Here is a 25,583-nt window from a genome sequence, read left to right as displayed (position 1 = left end):
TTATTTGGGCCACCTCCCCCCTTTCCCCTCATTGGCTTTTTGAGACAAAGTCTCACTATGTAGCCCAGGCTGGCCTCAAACTCGAGATCCCCTTACCTCAGACTTAGTGCTAGGATGACCACACCCAGCAGGAAGCATACTATTCAAACAGTATGTGGCTCTACCACCCAAACCCCAAATCTATCCTCTATTCTAACTTATCTCTAAATTCTGAACAACTTGAGGTAATCTCCACTAGAGGAAGTGGTATACTAGCAAAGAAAATAGTCTTAAGAATTCCAGAGACTGTCTTTTGTGCATTGTGAGTTACAGGCCAAAAAAGGCACATCCTTTGACTGTCCTGTTCTTTCCTTTTTGTAATATAATGTATTTTTCCCCAAAAGAAGTCATGCTATAGATCAAAATATTAAAAACTCAAAACCTACAACTAGAAATGGCTCCCTAGAATCACCCAGTACATTCAGTGTTCTAGCCAAAACTTTACTTACCTCAAAGGGTTGAGTTGAACTCAAGCAATTATTCCTTCCTCATTACCAATAAATAGCACTAAATTAGTCATCCTTATACATCAAGGCTGAACCTGGCGATGCCTTAAGTTTCCCCTTTAGTCAGGCTACAGAATCAAACATCTGAAGCAATGAAGGTCAGTGGAGGGAGCACAAGACTATTAATCATAAGATTAGAGTGTCAGGCTTGGAACGTCCCTGTACTCAGCTTTGGTAATTCATGTCTCCTATTCTCCTATGCCTCAGTATGCCAGTTAAGCAGGAAGCAAGTCACTTGCTGTGACAATTCATCAGACAAAGATATACAGAGCACCGTAAGTGCATGGTGCATTCTGTCTTCTAATATAAACAGCACAGTAATTTGAAATGTAAGCGCCTATGAGTAAAAATGGATGTTTCCTTTTCCAATGTCAGAGATGTCAAAGTCACTTGGTAATTATACTTAAGTTACTATGAAAAATCAGTTATTTAATGTTAAGTACTTGTCTCAGAGGGTGACTCTCTTTTGGCTGCCACGAAACTACTGCATATATGTCTGGGCATGCAGCTCTGTACTGTTCCCCTAAGAACATTCCATCCTAGGAACCATACGAGTTTGCCTCACTTCACTATGGGAAATTTTTAAAGCTCTTGAGCATCTGACTGCATACTATTTGGTTCCCCTAATCTCAACAGGTTCTCAAAATGAAGAAATGACCTACAAAATGAAACTTCATGTGGGAAAAAAAACATGCTTAATCACAAAGGCAGGTGTCACTCCACCCATTGCCAGGATCATCACGAGAAAGGGAGCAGCCTCACTGACTCACTCACTCTTTGGCAGATACTCGGCATCGCTTTCGTTCCCACTGGTTTCACCTGAAAAGAAAAGAAGAGTTTCCAGTTGTATTGTCCAAAAGGAGGAAATACATGAGGATGAGAGCAATGTAGAACCTTCACAGACCTGGGCACTTGGAGTAAGGAGTAATGAGGAACCTGAGTCTTTCTCCAAACCTTAGTTGTGTCAAGTTAGGACAGTCACTCAAAGCAAATACAGTGGATTCCCCTTATCTATAGAGGATATGTTCCAAGACCTCACTCGCCATGGATGCCTGAAACTGTTGTCAATACTGAATCCTAGATATACTATGTTCTCTTCCAATACATATATACCTATGAGAAAATTTAATTTACATATTAGGCATAGTAAGAAACTGACAATAACTAGTAATAAACTAGAACAATTATAATAATATACTGCAATAAAATTTATATGAATGTGGCCTCTTTCTCTCAAAATGTCTTATTGCACTGTACTCACTCCACTTCTTGTGATGATGTGAGATAATATGATGCCTATGTGATGAGATGAAGTGAGGTAACGGTGTAGGCACTGTGATGTATTGTATTCTAACGATACGTAAAGATTACTTGAACATGATAAACCAATAGTCAATCTGCTAACTAACAGATGGGTAGTGTATACAGAATTAGAGAGCCAGACAAAGCGATGATTCACAACCTGGGAAGGAAGGACCAGGATGGACTGAGACTTCACTGTGGTACTTAGAATGATGTTCAATCTGAAACTTAGAGGACTTTTTTCTACACTCTACCTCAATACTCAACTCCCCTCACTGCCCTAGTTCTAGAAATTAAACTAGTCGTTCAGACTATTTTAAAGAAGTTTAGTTCAAGACTCTATTTTTACATTCAAATCCTTTCTGTATATTCCCAAATAAAGTAACAAAAGTAGGATATGGTATTGAACACCTGTAAGCCCAGCTACTCAGAGGCAGAGGCAGGAGGATGGTGAATTCAAAGCCAGCCTGGGCAAGGTTAGTAAGCTTTTACCTCAAAAAAATAAAAAAATAAAAACAAAAGGGCTGGGGGTGTAGCTCAAGTGGTAGAACATTTGCTGAGTGTGCACAAAGCCCTGGGTTCAATCCCCAGTTCCAGATTAAAAAAAAACAAAAAAAAGACATCAAGCAAAAATCTTAACAACAACAAGACTATGAATTTAGAACAATAAGAAAATGTGGGAGTTTTGAAAGATTATCAAGTAAGCTTATGAATTAACATACTGCCTCTTCTATGATGTCTCTTTCTCTAACTCATACTGACTGCTACTTTACTCTGAATTCATATAGTATGCAGACTGCTTTGAGTTGTTCTTATTTTCCTGATCACATTTTAAGAATCTTGAGGATAGAGGGACTAAACTGTTTTACAAGCGAGTGTTGGGGGGGCTTTTGTGTCTTTTTGAGGGTGGGGTTGGTGCTAAGGATTGAACTCAAGCCTGAGCACATGCTGAGTATGCACACTACCACTGAGCTACACCCCCAGCCAACAAAGGAATGCTTTATACTCTAATTCCAGGAACATAGATAATTTACAAAAAAAAAAAATTCTAGGGACTCAGTGGGATAGCTTTTTCATGGCATGTGTGAGGCCCTGATTTTGATCCTCAACAGTACACAGACAGACATGCACACCCACACACTAAAAGTTAAAGCAAATAAGAAAAATGCAAAGAAAGGGGAAATCTTTGAATTCAGCAAGAAAAGCAAAGCTAAGAAGTCATAAGTGAAAACATATGTAGGTCTGATTATGTAGCATTACAAAATTGGTACCTAATAAAAACTCCCTAGTAAACTCCAAAGGTGAATAATAACCTGGGAAATTTTCTGTACACACACTGAAGATAGGGCTAAGTTTCTTGATAGAGCACATGACAGAAGAAGTGACAAAAGTGTAAGACAGGCAATTCATAGAAAAAGATTTATAAATTGTTGGCAAACATGAAAATTGCCCAAGTTCGTAATGAAAAAAGTAAATTAAAATAATAAGTAATATACAAATTTCACTCTTGTTATTAACAAAATAATCTTTAACTAAACAGCACTGGTGAAGATTATGGAAAAAGCATGTATGAATGCTGTTTGTAGAAACAAGCTGTTGCAATCTGCTTATGGGACAAATGTCAGTAAGTATAAAAATTGTAAATCCATTTCTTCTTTGATCAAGTAAGTCCATTACTATGAACTTATCTTATAGACGTATTCTTACAAATGTACAAAAACACAACTAAAAGGATACATGTTGAAATATTATTTGAAGGTACATATACATACACACATATAGTGACATACACACACACAAAACTTAAATCCCCATAGGTTAAATAAAATGTTAGAAACAACCAAAACTAAATTTAAAAAAAAAAAAAAACATTTTTTTGAGGGGCTGGGGATTGAACTGAAGCGTTCACTGAGCTACATCCCAGGCCCTAATAAAATTATTTTATGTCTATACAATAAAACACAGTAGAGCTATGAGGATCTCTCTGTGTGGATCCTGAAAAAGCTGTGAAATACACTGAAAAGCCTTTTTATAAAAGGAAACCATACAAGGTATGAATAACAAAAGACTATTTGTGCAAAAAAGTATTTGGGTACTTAGCACCAGGTACCTCTTAGGAGTTTATGAAGTATCCAAAAAGAAAGAAAAGGGGAAAGGAAGAAAGGCAACATAACTGGAAAAGACCTTACTAAAGATCAGTTAAGTGGATTTGATATACTGATATCTATGGGCTTTGATGACCTGAGTCCAAAGACAGTAAGTGAAGGTTAAGGGAGGTAGGAGCCAAAAAGGAAATCTACTGAGAATCTTCAGGAATCAAAAAAGCACTAGGTTGTCCCTTTCTTATCCATAACATCAACACATAAAACTATAATGATCATCGAGAAAGGGCAGTAAATCATATTGCAACATTTGAAAACTGAAGGTTAGAAATGTTTTGGCTGAAATATATTCAGTAAACCCTAGCCTGTACTAACACAGCAGGCATATACAATTAACTAGCTTGAATGAGAACTGCTGGTACACAGACAAAAGCTTAAGGAGAAAAATGAAAATCAGAGAACAGTGATGATGGAGACAGGAGATCCTCAGACATGAGAGAAACTCCTTTGATCCTTGGTGGAGTTGGTCACAGAGGCTGGACAAATGCTTATTTTCACTGAGCTTTTAGGGAAGGGTTACAATGTATGAGGGACTGCTTTTTTTTTTTTTTTTTTGGCACTTCTGGGGTTTGCATGGGATTGCATCTTTTTACTTATTTATTTTTCTTTTCCGGTGTTAGAAGTTGGCAATTCAAGACTTTGAAGAATTTTCATTTCTTTTCAACAATGATATAGTTTACAAAATGATTTGATTCTTCAAAAACCTGTCTTAAACTAGGTGTGGTGCCCCTTGCAATCCCAGATAATATGGAGGATTGCTTGGGTTTAGGAATTAGAGACCAGCCTGGGCTTCACAGTAAAACCCTCATCTCAAAACAAAATGAAACTTGCCTTACAGCCAAATTTACTGAAATCCTAATTCATCAGGCATAAAGCACAGAAATAAAGTAAGGGATTGGCAATGACCAACATGGAGTGGAGCACATGGAGGGCAGATACGAGCAGACTCCTGTTAATCTGAGAAAATGACTGCTGCAAGTACTTATCTTGGCCCCACTGTCCTGATTTTTTACATGATTTGTAATTTATAATTTATTTCCTTATCTATAAAACAGTGACAATAATATTTGCCACACAGGTTCTTTAGAAAATTAACACTAATCCACTGGAAAGGATCTAACACAATATACGTCATCAGTTTTCATTTTCTGTATTTTTTAGCTCTGAACTATACTAATAAAAGTTCTTTGGTAATAACCTTGCTGAGGATAAGGCAACATTCAGAGAAGAGATATACTGCTAAAATTCAAGCTTATGAGAAAAATTAAGAGTGAATGTTCATGATAGAAAAAGACTTGGTGTGGTCATGGTCCTGGATTCAGATCTACACTTCCTCTTCTAGGTCAGCTTCTCCATCTGTGAAATCAGGATAGTCCCTAACTCCTAGTGTGGCCCCTTGTCATACATGTATGATAGAATCTGCAAAGAAACTATTATTTTTTTCTATAAATGGAAGCTATTATTACTAATGGTGGCTCAAAGTATTTCTTTTCCTCTGGAGAAGATTAAAACATGTTTTAATATTTGCCTTTGAAAAATACAAAAACTTGGGAGAGGGTGAATGAAGGAGATACAAAAAGAAAAAGAAGAAAACAAAAAACTTGCTGGGAGCCAGTGGCTCATGCCTGTAATACTAGCTACTTGGGAGGCTGAGATTGGGAGGACCTTGGTTTGAGGCCAGCCTGGGCAAACAGTACACAAGACTCCATCTCCAGAAGAAAAACAGCAAAATTGACTGGAGGTAGAGTAAATGCTTTGCAAGCACAAGGTCCTGAGTTCAAATACTGGTCCCACCAAAAAAAGAAAAAGAAAAGGAGAAGGAAGGAGAAGGAGAAGAAGAAGGAAGAAGGGAGGAGGAGAGAGGAGGGAGGGAGGGAGGGAGGGAGAGGGGGAGGGAGGGAGGGAGAGAGGGAGGAAGGGAGGGAGGCAGGAATAGAGAGAGGGAGGAAGGAAGGAAGGAAAGAACGAACGAAGGAGGAAAAGAAAAAGGAATGAAAGAAAGAAAATACAAAGACCTGGGAGTGTGGCTCAAGTGGCAGAGGTAGAGGTCTTGCCTAGCAAGAATAAGGTCCTGAGTTCAATTCCCAGTACTGCCCCCCCCCCCACAAAAAAAGAAAACTCACATTAAAAATAGTGGCCAGTTTTTTTTGCTGTTGTTGTTGTTTTACAGGATTGGGAATCAAACCTGATCATTACAGAGTAAGAATAGAATCTTAAGTTTTAACACTGTGAGGATTTTATTTTCAGATAGGTAAGTTGTTAAAATGTAGTTTTTTTTTTTAAGGGAAATTTTTCTTTGTCAGACAACCAAGTCAAGAATCTCACACAAGGTTTTGGGGTCTGGTTTTGCTTTTATTTGTTTTGTTTTTGTTTTGAGGTGCTAGAGATGAAACTCAAGGCCTTGTGCATGTTAGGCAAGCACTCTCTCACTAAACTACATCCCCAGCCCTCACTTGAGTGTTATATGAGGATTCTGATAATTCATCATGAATGTAGTGTTTTGATTAAGACAAGGTAAGTTTTGTCTAGGCTTATGCAAAATAAAACTACAAGTAGAGAACCACATACCTTCAAGTCTATAGATAACTAATACTTTCATTTCTCCACTGGAGGAGTCCATACTGATAATGAGCTTAAATCAATGTAAGACTACCAAATAATGACTGAACTGCCTATGAAGAGGTGTGGCTCAAGTGGTGGAGTGCCTGCTTTGTATGCAAGAAGTCCTCAGTTCAAACCCAGTCCCACCAAAAAAATAAAAATAAAAAATCAAACTACCCATGAAACTAGTCTTATTGGTACATGATTATCTTCATTTATTTATTCACCCAATACTTATTACTTGGCATAGAATTAAATAAAAAAGATTTGAAGAACAGCCTTTATCCTAAAGGTTACACTTAATTTGGGCAGACAGGAAAGGAAACCAAAAATTCTAATACATATCAAACGTGAAGTTGTACAATGACTCTCCCTCCTACGCTAGCTACAGAAGCTAGAACAAATACTATTCTTACCTTTCGAGGGAAGCACTTCCTTTCCAGTGTAAGGGTGTAACTTAACCCTCTTCTTCCCTCTCTTAGATTCAAATACGTCATCTATCCTCAATACAAGCTGAAAAAAAAAAGGCCAAAAAATACAAGTTAAAACTGACAGCTACAAGGTTGCCACTTGATAGCATTATTAGAGCTTCTCATTTAAAGAAAAGATCCATTTATACATAAAAACCTTTACATTTGTCAATTTTGACTCTAAAATGATGAGCTCAAGTTAGAGGATATGTGGTTCTGATACCAAGTGCTTATAACACAGATAGGGGAAGTGGGAAAGGACCCTATCACCCTTCCACACAAGCCCAGCACAGCCTCTTAGGGAGACTCCTTGTCAGTCTGTGTCTCAACATGCAGGCAAAGTGGCTATTGTACTCCCGATGGTGATCAAGCCTTTATTAAACTCAAGTTTTCACTTGCCCCGAGTAGGAAGGGAAAGACTCATTCACTTGGAAGGCAGGGTGAGGCTCAGTTATTTCTGCTTCAGGAATTCTTCCCAAACAGAGGATGCTGACATGTGGAAAGCTTTTGTCAAAGGGAACACACTCTTTGCTACTAGGAGTATCAATATTACAATTCATTTTAGAAATATGTCTTTAAAATAGGAGCTCTTGAATATACTCCGGTATATGCTTTTTGTCTTTTCCACTCTTTAATCTGTTATCTTTGCATCTCAACCAAGTACAATCCAGACCATTTATTTTTAAGTTGTTTCCTTTCTTTGCTTCTGGGAAAGGGGTGTGTGTGTGTGTGAGTGTGTGTGTGAAAGAGAGAGAGAGAGAGAGAGAGAGAGAGAGAAAGACAGAGAGAAAGACAGAGACAGAGAGACAGACATAAAAAGAAACTAAAGTTGATCCACAGATGCTTTTAAAACAAGGAATCAATAGACTAATTTTTCCATGTATACTTTCTTATCAATCTTGATTTAACATACTTAGTGCCTAAAACTTAGTGCCTATGACTATCATTTGTCCCTGTTTCTTTAGCAAGCCAGGCAATCAACAGGCCATGAACTAGTCCAGCACAAGAAAAAACATGTGAGAAACACATGCTTCTAGTGTGTAGATTCTTTCTACATTTCTGGATGCTTGTCTCTTTTCTTTTCCATTAATTATTAGGAAAATGTCTGTCTCTTAAAGATTTTTATAGCTGTCATTCATGTGAAAAAATTGTCAACATTCTTAAACATTACCAATACAAAGAACCAACAGCAGAATCCAAAATTTAAAAAAAGGTGTTGTATGGAGTATAGAAAAGATGTCTAGGAATAACATATTTTGGATTCATAATGACCCAAAATAGCATAATGTCCACTTAAAAAGTATAGTCAAAGTGTATTCAAATATTATAAAGGAAAGGAAACTACTGCTGTAGTGATAAGAGACAAAGAGAGAAACTTAAATTTTGGTAATGAGCTAGGAAGAGGAGCCTGCATTTACCTTTTAGTTGCAAAGAACACTGCAGAATATTCTTTTTAAGAAATGATAGAAACCACATTGCTCTACACACATGGCACAAACAGTATAAACCATCAGAAGATGAGCTCTAGCAAACAATCCCACACAGACTTCCATAGCAGAGAAAGAAAGAAAGGGTGGAGAGTAGGCATTCGGACTACATCAATGATTTCTAAACTTCCAGGGAAAGCTGGAGCCAACAGAGTTGAAATAAATGATTTTTTATGGAATGTCCCTAAAGATACTAAAAGCCAAAATCTGCACTGTATACAGGTCATTCTAAAACGATTTAATCCAAACAGGATCACAGATATAAATACTAACAGCCTATTCAATAGTTAAGAGTTCATCATCAGCCAGGCATAATGGTACACACCTATAATCCTAGCACTCAGGAGGATCTTGAGTTTGAGGCCAGTGTGGGCTACATAGTGAGACTGTCTCAAAAGCAAATAAAGAAACAAAAAGAGTCCATCACCATTGTTTTTTTCCCCACTTCGAAAATCTTTGGGAATAGTCTAGAAAAGGAAGAGTTGGATTATATTATCTACCATCAGAAAGGTCTTCCGAAATTTGAGATTCACAGTACATAAAGCATCAAAAGCAGTGCAAAACCCCTTCAGTCTCTCTTATTTATTTGTTTGTCTGTTTTCTAGTGTTGGGGATCAAGCCCAAGGCCTCACACATGGGGGCAAACACTCTGTCACTGAGCTGCACCCCAAGGACCTCCTCACATCCGATTTGATCCACAATTCCTAAACGTGTTAATGCCATTCCAAGAGAGAAAAGTCTTCACTGCAGCTCCGTAGGAGTTTGTCTGCTTCCCCCAAGAGCACATGATCTGTTGCTTCTGGCCACATGGGATGCTCCTTTAAGGGCCAGAATGAGCTACCTGAACAGAAAGCTACTGCAGGACACCTGGAAGGTCTTGAAACCTCCAGTTTTAAAGAGGAAAACCAGGAAACAAAGCAGGAGAATTAAAGGAACTGTGAAACAGAGTATCTCCCAAGGAACCAATCAACAATTGCTAAGCCAAGAAGCAGCTGTGATTTTGTTTAATGTTAAAGTCAGGTATAAAAATTATGTGTTAACCGAATACATATGGCTAATTCAGATGGGATTAAAGAGTAACATTTAAATATCTGATTTCTTCATTACTGCATATTATCTGCATAATATTTTATGAATCCCGAAAACATCTTGAGTTAAACAGAGTTTAAAAATATTTTCATATAATCTCTTAAGTGTCTCCCTTAAAAGAAAGTATATATGGCTGGGTAGGGTAGTACATGCCTGTAATCCCAGCACCCAAGAGGATCAAGGCCAGCCTGGGCCCAAAACAAGATAGATAGATATCTACATAGACAGAGAGAAAGACAGACAGACACATACCTGTCTCCAAGTAATCTCAATTTCTTCATTTTAGTTATAACAGTTCAAGTCAAGACGATGTGAAGACTTACTGTCTTTTCTCCCATAAGGAAGAAGTCATATATTTAATATGGTTTTGATAATTTCTAGTCCCACATAATGGTTTGATTTCTTTTCTCCCTCCCTGACTGGAAATTTTTGCCCCAAATGAAAGGCAGACATATACTTTGTCATCACTGAAAAATCTATAAACTCAGGCACAAAACTGAACTCACTTTGGAACAGGAGTGAGTGAGCTAGTATGCCCTGACGTCACTGCTGGATGGCCCTTACATGGGAGATTCTTTTGCTGACTTGAGACAGGTAGCCCATGTGAACAAGAGCTGAGGTAGCTGAGGCGGAGCCTCCATCTGGTATCAGTTTCCAGACTCATAAAGAAGCCCTGGCAAAAGCCATTCATGTACTGCTCTTGCATGAGCACAACTTTAAAACTTAAAGATGCTTTCCAGATTGTTTCATTCCAATACGTCAGTTCTAAGCTATCATACACTTTAATCCAAAATTTACTTATTGTTATTTGTGGAAATGCTGAAGTAAGATTTGGAGCTGAAAGTCATGGGACTCCTCACCCTCGGAAGATTTCTCTTTTTCCTGTTTGCCACTTCTCCAGCTCGGAAAAGCTTCCACTCCGTTAGAGTGACAGGCAGAGTGGTGTCCTTCGTGAGCTGTGACCGTATGTAAGCTTGGGAGTTCTTCAGCTCCATAGTCTTCCGGTGAAGGAACTGAGGCTTGGGAGGAAGCTGAAACAGAAGGGGCAATGGAAAGTAGGACCATCTACATAACGCCTGTGTTTTCACGCAAAGTCAAAGTTACCCCAGAAAAATATTTATCTTTCCTTAAAATCATGTCAAATGAGGATACATTTCTTTTACCATTGGTAGAGTAGCTTCTCTGTTTTCCAATCCAAAATTCTCCTACTACAATGTAAGCAAATTCCCGGAGAAAAACAATTCAGTCTTCTCTAACTCAATCCAGGGTCTTTTAGGACCCCAGCAGGTCCTAAAAGGATTTAAAAGGGCCATAGGCTGCTATGAGACTAATAGGGAGTGTATGTATGGGGGGAGAAGGACTGTAGTGAAGTGAAAAGTTCATGGCCAATGTAAAGATACTCACATGAAATTCTTTTTGAAGTGCTAAAATAACAAACCCAGTAAGAAGGTAAAGAAATTGAAAAGCTGCATGCTACCTAAAAGCCACCTCCACTGCCACACCTCACATTTTGATGCTCTTAGTTTTGCCCCAGTTAAGCCACTTTAGCCCTTTTGCACACAATATAAACAAGACTCTAATGTTTTTTCCCCTTAGCTCTCTGGCAGTACCTTGGGTGTTCTGAAGGCACTTTTAGGAGGCAGTAGCTTCCATGCTGAAGGGGTTCTCCACATGGGCAAAGGCTGCACTGGAATATCTTCATAGGGGTTTTCTTTGGTGGGGTCTTTAAAAGTAATGAAAAGATTGCTTAGAGGAACGTCAATACGTGGAAGAAATGTCACTACAGCTAGCAAAGAAATAAAACTGACCACATTCAGTTTGCTTATTCTACAGTGCAGTAAAGATATAGGTCTCAAGACTGATGGCATGTTAAGCTTATAAATGATGTTGGTGCCCAACCAGACTGAAAGAATTCTCAAAATACTGTACAGCAAACATTTACTTCTGAACTGAATGGTCCATTATACTAATTATAAAACTCATTAAAGAATAAAAGAATTTATACACCAAAGGCTTCCATATCACAAAGACAAACCTAGAACAAGACATGGTTGATTATTAAAAGAAAATACCTTACTATAATTAAGGGCATCACCAAATGCACACTCATTAAGTTTAATTGCAAAGCTGTGTACACCTACATATGATATCCTCATAGATATTATCCTCAGACTGTGTATAATAAAGTGCTGAACCAGAATTTCTTCCAAGTTCTTCATGAATCTTCTGTGAATTCCGATTTCGAAAGTGCTGAATATCCTCAAATTCAAAGGATTTCCTTAAGAAAGGAGAGATATTTCAATTATGTCTTTAAAAGCCCTAATCTTTAAATTGGCATGGGTACAGAAGAATTGATAAGTAAGAGAATTGTGTGCAAAATTGCAAGGGTGGCTTTTTTTTTTAAATCAAAGATCTAAGAATAATAAATTAGGCTGGTGCCCTCATGCACATGAAAAAATGAAGATTTTAACAATCACGTTCCTATTTTTCACTAGGTTCTTTTATTAAGTTACTTCCTAATTAAAAGTGGGACTAAATGAAGTCGAAGAAGGTACTTGCTTCCATGTAAATTCCTTTTTTAAAAAGTAATTATCCTTATTTATTTTTGGTGGGACTGGAGTTTGAACTCAGGGCTTTGATCCTCTCAATCTTAGCCTCCCAAGTAGCCAGGATCACAAATATGGTAGCTCACCACCATATAAGTTCTTAAAGATACAAACTGTCAGGTTTTCTGATGCTTTTATGTCAGAAGATTGTTGTAGGTATTACCCAAACTTCTTCTTTTTCCTCTTCTCATTTTCCCTCCTTGTTAATCAGCATCTGTATTTTCAAACTAGGCCTATAAACCTTAACTGGGGAATAGAAATACATTTGAAAGGAAAAAGAAGCTCTATAATCCTGTAAGGATTACTTCCTCAGTAAGTAAAACGTTTACTAAATTTACTTAGTAAAACACTCACTAATCATTATCCCTAGAATAAAAACATACCTTTTAGATCTCCCTCTGATCTTCCCACCACATTTCTTTGGTTCAGGTTCCTGAGAAGAGGCCAAAGATCCTGCACAATAATTATTTTCACAGTACTTTTTGTCACAGTTTATTTCTTTATGTGGCATACTACCAGATTCAGATAAATATCTGAATGTTCTACGGGGTTTTGGCAAAGGATTTATAGAAGGTCTACATTCTTGCCCCTCAGCTTCGCAATAAATATTTTCTAAGCTCTTGGTTATTCCGTAAGAACTATCCAGAACTCTGAAATTCAGTTCTTTTTCTGAAGAGTCACAATGCTCTAAAGTAGAATTTAAGACTTTATCTGGGGGAAGTGCTTCTATTTTTTTCCACAGTATTTGTGAGGTATAGAAGTTTCCAGGAGGTAATGAAGGCTCTGGATCTAAAGCAACTTTCCAGCTTTCAATCTGTTTGATCCGAGAGCATACCCAGTTGGATTCTGATTCATTTTTACAGGAGCGTGTGTCTTCACATTCGTGTTTCTCACATACATCCTCATTTTGACCATAGCTTTTGGCATCTTCACTCATAGGTAGACATACATTTTGGGGGTTGGTTACGTCCAACTTTTTGCTCTTTGCTTCACCAACTAGAGTTTTCTTAGGAAGGATTTCTTGGTGATAATTATATCTCACTCCAAAATCCTTTGGATGCCACTTAGCTGGATTAGATACGCCATTAGTTCTTCCTTCCCACTGAGAAATTTTTTGTTTGATGTTTTTGCAGTGGCTTCTTGACAGTGTCTGAACAGCAGAACGAGAAAACCCAACATCCATGTTCCCAGTTGGGTGCATGACAAACGATGAATCTTACAAAGGTTCCATTGCAAGTTAACTGTGAAATACGGTATTCTTTATCTTGTCAGAACTGAAATGATCCCAGTGTTTTCCTTTCATGTTTAACTTGGAAATATCCCCTTAAACAGAACAATTTTGATCACTGATCCTTGTTGAAAAAGGCTACAACTTTATCTTGATAATCCTATTAAAATGAAACAGGAATATGTTAAAACAGTTTTGTATTATCCTAATCTAATCTTCTGTAAAATATTGCCCACCTATCCCTAACTAATTCATTTATACTGCCTATGTAAAAATATGCCTGTGATTCAACTCCATCAAGGCACTCCTCGCATGGCAATATAATAATACTAAGAAATTATTACTGTGGCATTTCTCAAGTTACAGTTTTAATATTCTGCCATATTTAATTTCCTATAGTTAGGGACAATGGGATTTATAAGCAATTACACAAAGCAGTATACAATATTGTTTTGTATATATAGTTATAGTTCTGGGGATGGAACCCAGAGTTTTACACATGCCAAGCAAGCTCTCTACCACTAAGCTACAATTCCCATCCATAAATTTATCCTTTATGAAACCTTCTCTTAAGGAAACAAGGACCAATGGAATATTATTAAAAAGCATATGCACACAGAAACACGTTCAGTAACCAAAAAGAATATACATACATCCAGATAAGAGCTAGTTTACAAATACACCAACAGTTGATGTCGTCCTCCTTTCTGTTAATAACCACTGCACATCCTGATTTCAACTTTACTATTAGCTGCACAGGGTTCCAGACACTGCTCAAGAGAGTCCCAGGCACCCATTACTTACCACTGCTTTAAAATGTAATCACCTATTTTGTCACTGACTGAGCTTCCCACAGCTATGCCACCACACCCCTGACCCAAATCAGCAAAAAATACAGTCACTGTCACACTCCTTCCTTTCTCACAGAGGCATCAGTCAGTTAAGCCATAAACTGTTTCCTTAAATGTAAAATTTGGCAGAAAACTTTTCCTACCAACTGAGCAAAGACCTGCTCTCCAGATCTACTGCCTACTGGTTATAAATAGCAATTGACTCAAAACTTCTGAGGTAGGGTCATCCTTCCTTGAGCTTCGTCTGTGTGGCCCTGATTAGCAGGCAGGAAAATATCTTAGCCCAGCTCCCTCAGTACAGCTGACCAAAACTGATATACATGCAACACACAAATACACAAATACACACACACACACACACACACACACAACTTATTCTTGGCAGAGAAACTGCTCTTCAGAATTTCTATCAACTTTCATTTAAACCATTCCCACAAGTCTGTAGGAAAACCAGCTTTACCAGCAAATAAACCTTGGTGATAGTCTAATTCAAAGAAAATCATTCTAATGAATCTTTAAGAAATCAAACTTATGTGAGTGGAAAAAGTATCAAAACCACACCAAATTCTTGATAAAAGACTAATGTGTAGAATGCAGAGATCTATCTAGTTTCTGTTGATTACTCAAGATCCTCTTCTTGAATCTGATGGTTAATAGGGGTTCCTAAGGATTTTAGAGTGTCTTTAAACTCTGGTTTTCTTCACTACAGACAAGACAGGCTTTTTGTCTGGCTCTTGGGAGATTCCTAAAGGTTTCTGTCCTTGTTAACCCTTTCTCTACTTTCCCCTGGTTAACATGTTTTAAGTGTGAATGAGTCAAATTGAGGGGAAAAAAAAGAAAAAAATTGCCAGAGTTACAAAAATTTTATAAACTTAAAATTTTAGCTGGCACCAGATGGCTAAATCTATAGAATTCACACACAAATATGGATGAGGTGTACCAGCGGTGCTTCACTGGCAACAGAGGGCATGACAGCAGAAGACACTGCTAATACAAGCAGCAATCAGAGATACCCTACCTGTGCTTAATGTATGCAGTAACTCATCACAGCTTTCAAAAAATGAACTACCTCAGACATAGTTTTAAGCCAGGTGTAGTGGTGCCATGCCTGTAATCCCAGCACTCAGAAGGCAGAGACAGGAGCACGAGTCTAGGGCCAACCTGGGCTACAGCAGAGTGACACTCTGTCTCAAAGCAAAATCAAAGGGCTGGGCATGTGGCTATGTGGTAGAACACTTCCCTAGCATGCCAAGGCCCCAGGTTTGATTCCTGGCCCTACAAAAGGAAACAAGCAAAAACAAAAGTTTTAATGCATTTTATGACTATTGTCAGTCTTTCTCTTTATAATATGGCTTGCCTATTCTCACATACAGGTTGGGATATGGTCCCATTCAAAAAGTATCACTTGCCAAACAAAAGTTGCCTCAACATGTCAGCCACCTGCCCTGCCCCCAGCACCTCCTCCCCCATGGCTCTCCCAGCCTACATGATCCTTCAGCTCCATGTCTTGACCTCCACCATGGACAAAGTGATGCTCAGGCTTCAAGCTCTGGGTCTCTTCCAAGCTTCATCTTTTGAAAACTCCTTAAATTTAGCCAATAAATACCTATTTGACCCAAGCTTTTTCAAGCTTGCCTCCACATTTCTAAATGAAATGGGCTGAGAAAAATGAAGAGCTTCCCCAATTTAAAATTTTTTGTTTCTTCTCTTAATACCACAAAATGAGTCAATGACTTCTCCAGCTATTAGACTACTGAAGTCAGGAAGAACTCACAAAAGTATGACCACAATGGGTGATCTCAACAGAAGAGCTAGCAGTGGTCATTCAATCCCTCAACAGCACAAAAAAATATAAATATGAAAAATCAAAAGCATTTTTAAAAGTATAATGAACAGAATGCTTGGAGGGGATTTGTAATCAGGCTCCTGTGTTTTCATATTTAATTGCTCTTCTGTGCATTTACTTTCATATAAGAAGTATAACAGAGTTTATCAGCTCTTAAAATATAACTTATAAAATAGGTTACAGACCTACTTTCAGCATACTAAAAAGGAAACCAATCCTAATCCATTCAGGTAAACTAAATACTGAGAAAGAATACTAGTTCAAGCCTTGTGTACAGCAAATTTCTCCAAATTATTTAAAATATTTTATTTAATTACATAAGTATCTGGCATAATAACTTAGAGAAAAATTTCAAACATTTTAAAAGCTGATTTACAAAATGATGACAGGCAAAAGGGTTAATTTATGATATATAAATTTTACTTCAAATAAAATGAAAACTGGGCTGGCAGAGTGGCTCAAGTGGTAGAGCATGTGCCTAGGAAGTGTGAGGCCCTGAGTTCAAACTCCAGTACCACAAACAAAACAAAACAAAAAAAGAAAACTGATGAAAGGACTAGAAAGATACTCACTTCTGGCAATGGTTAGAGTAACTGGATGAAACCTGCCTTCCCCTGGAAGTAACTACAAACCTGCAAAAATATAGAAGATAAATGTGCACCCTACTATTGTCAGTCTTTAGCACATAAGACCTGCACAGAGCCTGGTGTCCAGGACACACTGCTCACCACCCTAAACACAGACATGGCGTCCTTGCAGGTTTCTGAATTCCCTTCTGATAGTGAACAACAGCAACATGTTCTGGCTGCAAAAATGATGTTCAGGACTTTTTTCTTCCTTTCTTTCTTTCTTTTTCCTTACTACACAAGTTCACAGATCTCTTATGGTACTGAATTTAGTTTTGTTTTTTTTTCCCAACCATTTCATCAGGAGAACAAGTTCAACACACCTTTTTTAAAAAGAAATACAAATTGGGAATGGAGACGCGGCGCAAGTGATAAGAGTGCCTGCCTAGCAAGCACTAGGCCCTGACTTCAAACCCCAGTACCACAAATAATAATTAAAATAAATAAATATATACATATATATACACACACACACAGAGAAAGAAAAATAAAAGAAAAACAGAATGACCAGCTTCTGAGATGCTCTCTGATCTGGACAGTGATGTTTGTTATTTATGTAAAAGTTTTAAATAGTCTTTTTGCAGTTAGAAGGTTTTCTTTATATGCTACACTCAGCATGAGCAGTAAAAACACTAAAATCATGAGAAATTGCCCAATAGAAGCAAACTTTGCCTTTTTTCAGAGGTAGAGTGTGAATATCCAATGAATTCAATACTTAGTGACTTAACTGAAGTCTTTTCATCAGAAACTGCCTTTCTGACGCAAGCCTACTGAACGAGATGTATAAAAGTGTAATAAGGTCCTTTATTTATGTTAAACATTTTATGAAAGTTTAGTTGCAGATTTAATGCTTTATACAAAATAAATCAAGTGTTTATTTAATAATATATGCTATTTGTCTATACTAAATATAAATACACTTTCTGAAATGAAAAATTCACTGGATGGGTTGAATATTTAAGATATTTCAGAAGAAATGACCAGTAAAGTTAACAGAAACCATAAAAACAAAACCAAAGAAGATCTGAAGCACAGAAAGAAGGCTAAAATAAAAACAAATCCAAAATAGCCTCACAGGGAAGGATCAAGTGGTTTGCCCTACATATAACTTGAGTTCCAGAAGTGAAAGAGGGCAGAAAATAAATATTTCAAGTTACATGAATGAATTTTTCTAAGTTTTATGAAAACTCTATAAACTTATAGATCTAACAGGTTCTATGAACTCCAAAAAGGATATACTTAAGGACAGCCTGGAGAAGGCAAAACATAATTAAGTTGTGAAAAAGCAGTGATAAGAGGAAAATCTTAAGAAGTAGCCAGAAACATGGTGGCACATGTCTGCAATACCAGCATTGGAGAGGCTGAGGCAGGAGGATCACGAGTTTGAGGCCAGCCTGGGCCACATAGAGAGTTCAAGGCCACCCTGGCCTAAACAATGAGACAAAAGTAGCCAGAGAAAAAAAAAATACATGATTTCATATAGTGGAAACAAGGTAAACCAGGAAACACTGGAAATCTTTTAAAGAACTGAGAGAAAAAGCATTGTGAATCTAGAGTTCTAGACTATCCTTCAAAATGAAGGTGAAATAAAGACACTTTCAGTTAAACAACTGCTGTAAGATCCCAACAGCAGACCAGCACTCAGCCAGCAACATAATTTGGGGGTTGAAGTACAAATAGGAAATGTGAGGCTTCTTGTTCAAAAGGCAGGAAAAGAGTCTCAAAAAAAATTATACATATACAAATTATGTATATATACATATATATATATAAAGCCCTTTTCCCCCTTCTACAGCCTCTTTCTCAAGTTATGTATTTTTATTCACTATTTAATGTTCTCTTAAATAAAAACAATTATACTGATAGCCTGAATTTTACAATTCATCTATATATTGTGCAGTGCCCATCTGAAGTGCAAACTTCCAGAGCATTTTCCTTGTATGAAGAATCACTGAAGATAAACAATTCATATCTGCCTAGCCCTGACAGCTATTTCTCCTGGCAGGTACCTCAAGCTGCCCAAAGAGAAAAACACAAGCTAGATTCAGGAGAGAAGGAGGGAGAGGTGATCTCTCCAGGCACGGAGACAGCCAGGAGAACGTTCTTGGGAAGAGGCCTTATAGGGTAAGTGCAGATCCTCACAGGAGCTCTGAGAGCCCAATCCCATGATGTGGAGCAGGCACGCTCACTTGACTACTAATGCCCCGTTCTGCCAACTGCCAAATCCACATGCTAATGTTCTGGCCATGGCAGGGCCCAGGGAAGTCCTGTCAGGACGTCCTACGTGCCTCCTACTCCAACCTATGACGGACAGATGACCCCCAAGGATCTTTACACCTCTGTCCACAAGAGTCTCAGATCTGACTCAGGGGTAGACAAGAGGCTCATCTCTGCAAAGGTAAAGCATCTCCCTGCTGCCCACCATGGTTCAGCCAGCTTGAGGCCACACAGTCACTGTCAGCCCTGCCTCAAGATACCCACGGGTCACACATTCCAACTTCAACCTCACATGCTCAGGGCCAAGGGCACTAGTGACTACAGTATGGGGGCAGAGAGAAGAAGCCAGGTGTGCTAAGGGGCTGGAGAAGGTAGCTAAGAATCCTCCCCATAGGTATCAGAAGGTAGAACCATTTATAAATTGAGGCCCCAAGGCTCTACTGTCTCAACAAATTTCACGAATAAAACATAAACTTGGTTGGGCGTGGTGGCACACACCTATAACCCCAGCATTCAGGAGGCTGAGGCACAGATGGTGAATTTGAGGCTAAGGGTGAGACATGGCTCAAGTGCCTTCCTAGCTAATGAGTTTGAGGCCAGCCTCAGCTACATAGCAAGTTCTAGGCCAGTTTGGGCTATCTAGTGAACCTCTGCCTCAAAAACCAAAATGAACAATGAAATAAAGCACACACAAAAAATGAAATTATTAAGATTCTCAAGGCAGCCAGCACAGAGCATAAAATCTCTGAGTACTGCAAATTAGGGCCCAGGGTACTAAATTGGTAGTATGCTCTTGAAGCTAGCCTTGTCTACAATGTTAGAAATGTTGAAGAAAGTTCTTCCAGTTGAAGAGCAATGACACCAGATAGAAATCTTGATCTAAGCAAAGGATGCAGAGAACCAGAAATGGTACAGGTAGATAAATATAAAAGACTTCTTTTTCTCATTATTAATCTCTTTAAAAGGTGACTGACTGATGCACTGTGGGATTTATAACAACATGGAAGTAAAAGGAAGAAAAGCACAAAGGAGGAAGAGGAAAATGGAAATATGGTGTTCTAAGCTCCTCACTTCACATAGGAAGTAATAGGTTAGTTATATGTTGTAATCCCTAATGTAAATACTAAAAGAAAAAAAACGAACAGTTAAAAAAATCAATAAAGATCAAATATGACTGGAGGAGTGGCTCAAGTGGTAAGAGCACCTGCCTAGCAAACATGAAGCCTTGAGTTCAAATCCCAGTACTACCAAAAAAAAAAAAAATCAAATGTAATTCTAAAAATATACTCAATTCATTCAAAAAAGATGGGGGAGAGGAATTCACCACCATTACCACAATAAAAACAATTCCACAGGGACAAACAAAATGAATAACAAGATGGTACCCTTAAATTTGACTTTATCAATAATTGCATTAAATGTAAATGGACTACACTTAAAGCTATTGAACTTGACAAAAAAAGCAAGACCTAACTATGCTGTCTATAAAAAATGCACTTTGAATACAAAGACACACATGTCTTAAAGTAAAGAGATATAAGCACTTAAGTAAGCACTAATATAAGGAAGCTGGATTGGTTATATTAATGTCAGACAAAGAAGATTCCCTGCCAGGCTTGGTGATACATGCCTGTAATTCCAGTTACTTGAGAGACAGAGAGAGACAGGATCCAGGTTTGAGGCCAGCCTGCTAAAGGAAGCAAGAACCTATGTGAGAAACAAAACAAAACAAAACTCTTAAAAGGACTGGGGATGTGGCTCAAGTGGTAGAGCACTTGCCTAGCAAGCTCAGGGTTTGACTTGAATTCCCAGTACCATAAAAAAAAAAAAAAGATGAATTTTGCTTAGATTCCTGACCAAGAAATATTAGGAGAGATAAAGAGGGATATTTCAGACAGATAATCGAGTCAACTCATCAAGAAAATCTTAATGTACCTAGTAAGAGTTTCATGATGAAAGAAGCAAAAAAAACAAAAGGACAAAGAGGCAAATCCACAACCTCAGGTGGAGAGTCCATGACTTTTCATCAGTAACTGACACAATAAAAAGTCAAAAAATCAGTAAATACATTCAAGACTTGAACACTATCAATTCACTTGACACAAATGCCATTTCCAGAAGTGACATAATACCCAATACTAATAAAGTACATGTTCTGTTCAAGCAGACACAGAACATTCACCAACAGACCACATTCTGAACCACAAAATACTACTTAATAAATCATGTGCGCGGGTGAACTCAGGGCCTTGCGCTTGAGCCATACCCCCAGCCTTAAGACTTAACATATTTTAAAGAATTAAAATCAGCCAGGTGCAGGTGGCTCACACCTATAATCCCAGCTACTCAGGAGGCAAAAACTGAGAGGGTGGTGGCTCGAGAAAAAAATGAGTGAACCCAATTTTAACAAACTGGGTGTAGTGCCTTATGCTGGGGAGGCCTAGACAGAAGGACTGAGGGACAAGGCTGACCGCAGGCAAAAACATGAGGGGCGGGGGAGTGTGGCTCCAGTGGTAGAGCTCCTGCAAAATGAGAATCAGATGAATACTGATACAGAAAAAATGAACCTGGGCTCTCACCCACACCATTTTATAAAAACTAACATGAAGTATTATCACAAGCTGAAACTATAAACCTTTTAGAAGGAAAAAAACAGAAAAAAAAATCTTAATGACTTTGGGGAAGAAAAAGATTTCTTACATCTGACACAAAAAGCATTTACCATAAGAATCAACATAGTAAAAATGTCGATACTCCCAAAAGTAGTCTACATGTTTAATGCAATTCCCATCAAAATTCCAATGACATTCATTAAAGAGATTGAAAAATCTACTGTTAAATTTATATGGAAACACAAGAGGCCAAGAATAGCCAAGGCAATACTCAGTCAAAAGAACAATGCAGGAGGTATCACAATACCTGACTTCAAACTATATTACAAAGCAATAACAATAAAAACAGCATGGTACTGGCACAAAGACAGACATGAAGACCAGTGGAACAGAACAGAGGACCCAGGGACCCAGATATGAAGCCACACAACTATAACCAACTTGTCTTTGACAAAGGAGCTAAAAATATATGATGGAGAAATAGCAGCCTCTTCAACAAAAACTGCTTGGAAAACTGGTTAGCAGTCTGCAAAAAACTGAAACTAGATCCATGTATATCAGCCTATACCAAGATTAACTCAAAATGGATCAAGGATCTTAGTATCAGACCACAAACTCTAAAGTTGGTACAGGAAAGAGTAGGAAATACTCTGGAGTTAATAGGTATAGGTAAGAACTTTCTCAACGAAACCCCAGCAGCACAGCAACTAAGAGATAGCATAGATAAATGGGACCTCATAAAGCTAAAAAGCTTCTGTTCATCAAAAGAAATGGTCTCTAAACTGAAGAGACCATCCACAGAGTGGGAGAAAATATTTTCCAGCTACACATCAGACAAAGGACTGATAACCAGAATATATAGGGAACTTAAAAAACTAAATTCTCCCAAAACTAATGAACCAATAAAGAAATGGGCAAGTGAACTAAACAGAACTTTCTCAAAAGAAGAAATTCAAATGGCCAGAAAACACATGAAAAAATGCTCACCATCTCTAGCAATAAAGGAAATGCAAATTAAAACCACGCTAAGATTCCACCTCACCCCTGTTAGAATAGCCATCATCAGCAACACCACCAACAACAGGTGTTGGCGAGGATGAGGGGAAAAAGGAACCCTCTTACACTGCTGGTGGGAATGTAAACTAGTTCAACCACTCTGGCAAAAAATTTGGAAGCTACTTAAAAAGCTAGACATTGATCTACCATTTGATCCAGCAATACCACTCTTGGGGATACACCCAAAAGATTGTGACACAGGTTACTCCAGAGGCACCTGCACACCCATGTTTATTGCGGCACTATTCACAATAGCCAAGTTATGGAAACAGCCAAGATGCCCCACCACTGACGAATGGATTAAGAACGAAATGTTATCATTTGCTGGTAAATAGATGGAATTGGAGAACATCATTCTGAGTGAGGTTAGCCTGGCCCAAAACACCAAAAATCATATGTTCTCCCTCATATGTGGACATTAGATCAAGGGCAAACACAACAATGGGATTGGACTTTGATCACATGATAAAAGTGAGAGCACACAAGGGAGGGGTGAGGATAGGTAAGACACCTAAAAAATTAGCTAGCATTTGTTGCCCTTAACGCAGAGAAACTAAAGCAGATACCTTAAAAGCAACTGAGGCTAATAGGAGAAGGGGACCAGGAACTAGAGAAAAGGTGAGATCAAAAAGAATTAACCGAGAAGGTAACACACGCACAGGAAATCAATGTGAGTCAATGCCCTGTATAGCTATCCTTATCTCAACCAGCAAAAACCCTTGTTCCTTCCTATTATTGCTTATACTCTCTCTACAACAAAATTAAAAATAAGGGCAAAATAGTTTCTGCTGGGTATTGAGGGGGTGAGGAGGGGATGGAGGGGGCGGAGTGGGTGGTAAGGGAGGGGGGTGGGGGCAGGGGGGAGAAATGACCCAAGCCTTGTATGCACATATATAATAATAAAAGAAAAAATAAGCATTTACCATAAAAGAAAAAATTTGTAAGGGACTTCATCAAAAGTCTGTAATCATCGCTTCTCAGCCTTTTGGCTAAGATCAAGTGTAGTATCTGTTCTTATCAGTTTAATATCTGATACGTCCTCTATCCGAGGACAATTCATTAAATGGATTTTTGGAACTACAAGATGGAATAGGAGCTTGCTCCATCCACTCCATGCATCGGCCTGGTACTGCAGTACCTCCAGGAACGGTGCACAAAAAAAAAAAAAAGTCTGCAATCCTAGCTACTGGGGAGGCAGAGATCAGGAGGGTCACAGTTTGAAGCCAGCCAGGCAAAGAGTTTTCGAGACCCTATCTCAAAAAATTCCATCACAAAAAAGGGCTGGGGATATGACTCAACTGCTACAGTGCCTGCCTAGCAAGCATGAGGCCCTGAGTTCAAACTCCAGTATTGCCAAAAAAAATGAGCAAGCCACAGACAATGATAAAAAATATATATGTGATGTATGTGTATATCTGAGGATTTAAAATACACACCATATTAACTATTACAGCTATGTCAAACACTACAATTACAACATGAGAGTATGAGTAAGATATGAACAGACATTTTACAAAAGATTTATGAGTAACCAATAAAGCACATGAAAAGATGCACACCACTATTAGTCATTAAGGAAACGAACATTAAAACACAGATACCCCTACATACGCACTAGAATGGCTTAAATTTAAAAGAATGACGATTTTAAGTATTGCAGTACCTGGAACTCTCAAACATTGCTGGTATAATCAGTATAATCACTTTGGAAAATAGCTAGCCAGTTGCTTTAATTCTAAATTGAATTTTAATTAAATATACCACTACCATATGGCATAACAATTTCACTGGTAGTTATTTCACACAAAAGGAAAACACATATCTTCACAAATACTTTGACATGATTATTCATAGCAGTTTTATTCATAATAGTCCCAAACTAAAACAACCCAAAGGCCATAGACAGGTGAATGCATAAACAAATTGGGGTATATTTATACAATGGACTATTACTCAGCAATAAATACGAAAAAATGATATGCACAACAACACAGAGATGTCTCAAAAATATTGTGCAGAAACAAAACACTACATATTGTAGGTATAACTCTGTAACAAATTAGCATTCAACGAAAGAAAGGACATCACTGTGGTTGCCCAGGGCCAGGAGTAGGGTAAGAGAACATATTACATGTTGATAGAGGTGGTGTTACATGAATGAACACATTTGCCAAAATTCACTGATGATACTTTCTAAGGGGTGCATTTTATTGTACAAAATTATCTCAACACAGTTAATTTTTAAAATTAAAAAAGTGATGAAAGATAAAATATCTAAGTACTATCTGGAATTTCTGTGGGTTTTTGTTCTAGTACAAATGAAATCACTTTTACTTTTTGAGATGGGGGCTATGTTGCCCAAGCTCCTGCTCTCAACTGATCCTCCTGCCTCAGCCTCCTGAGTAGTTGGGACTACAAGTGTGCCCCACCAAGCCTGGCTTTCATTCTGACTTTTTAAAATTGTTTTTACATTTATTCATATGTGTATACGTTGTTTGGGTCACGTCTCCCCCTATCCCCACCCCCTTCCCCTCAACCCCCTCTCACTTCCAGGCAGAACCTGTTCTGTCCTCTTGTTCTTCAATTTTTTTGAAGAGAAAACATGAGACGATAAGAAAGAAAATGGGTATTTATACACAATGGAATTTTATTCAGCCACAAAGAAGAATGAAATTTTGTCATTCCCAAGTAAATGGATGGAACAGGAGAACATCATTTTAAGTGAAGTTAGCCAGGCTTAGGCAGCCAAAAATTGTGTATTTTCCCTCATATGAGGACTTTAGATCTAAAACAAATGCAGTAATATCATTGGACATGGGTCACACACTAAGGGGAGAATGTGTACAGGAGGAACAGGGAAAGGAAAGGAAACCTAAAACTTGAAT

At 38.1% G+C, this 25,583-nt stretch overlaps 1 protein-coding gene and 1 non-coding gene across 5 annotated transcripts in view; one reads left to right on the top strand and one right to left on the bottom strand.

Annotated features, from left to right (window-relative positions):
• Positions 1 to 25,583, bottom strand: part of Dennd2c (DENN domain containing 2C) — a 72,768-nt gene that overhangs the window by 20,440 nt on the left and 26,745 nt on the right. For all 4 annotated transcript variants that reach the window (XR_012439909.1, XM_020178935.2, XM_074050701.1 and 1 more), the window contains 6 exons: positions 12,646 to 13,650; positions 11,798 to 11,934; positions 11,267 to 11,379; positions 10,517 to 10,687; positions 7,027 to 7,123; positions 1,320 to 1,364 (listed from right to left, as the gene is read on the bottom strand). Coding sequence is in view for 3 of the 4 variants with exons in the window: in XM_020178935.2 (XP_020034524.2) it covers positions 1,320 to 1,364; positions 7,027 to 7,123; positions 10,517 to 10,687; positions 11,267 to 11,379; positions 11,798 to 11,934; positions 12,646 to 13,463 (1,381 nt within the window). In the remaining variant the exon portion in view is untranslated. The remainder of the gene's footprint in view (positions 1 to 1,319; positions 1,365 to 7,026; positions 7,124 to 10,516; positions 10,688 to 11,266; positions 11,380 to 11,797; positions 11,935 to 12,645; positions 13,651 to 25,583) is intronic.
• LOC141415120 (U2 spliceosomal RNA) lies at positions 23,668 to 23,858 on the top strand. The gene has a single exon (XR_012440145.1). It is a non-coding gene; the product is annotated as a U2 spliceosomal RNA (small nuclear RNA).

This window comes from Castor canadensis, chromosome 12, assembly GCF_047511655.1.
Source record: "Castor canadensis chromosome 12, mCasCan1.hap1v2, whole genome shotgun sequence".
Classification (NCBI taxonomy): Eukaryota; Metazoa; Chordata; class Mammalia; order Rodentia; family Castoridae; genus Castor; species Castor canadensis.
Note: the sequence above shows the minus strand (reverse complement) of the source record. Positions and strands in the feature narration are given on the sequence as shown.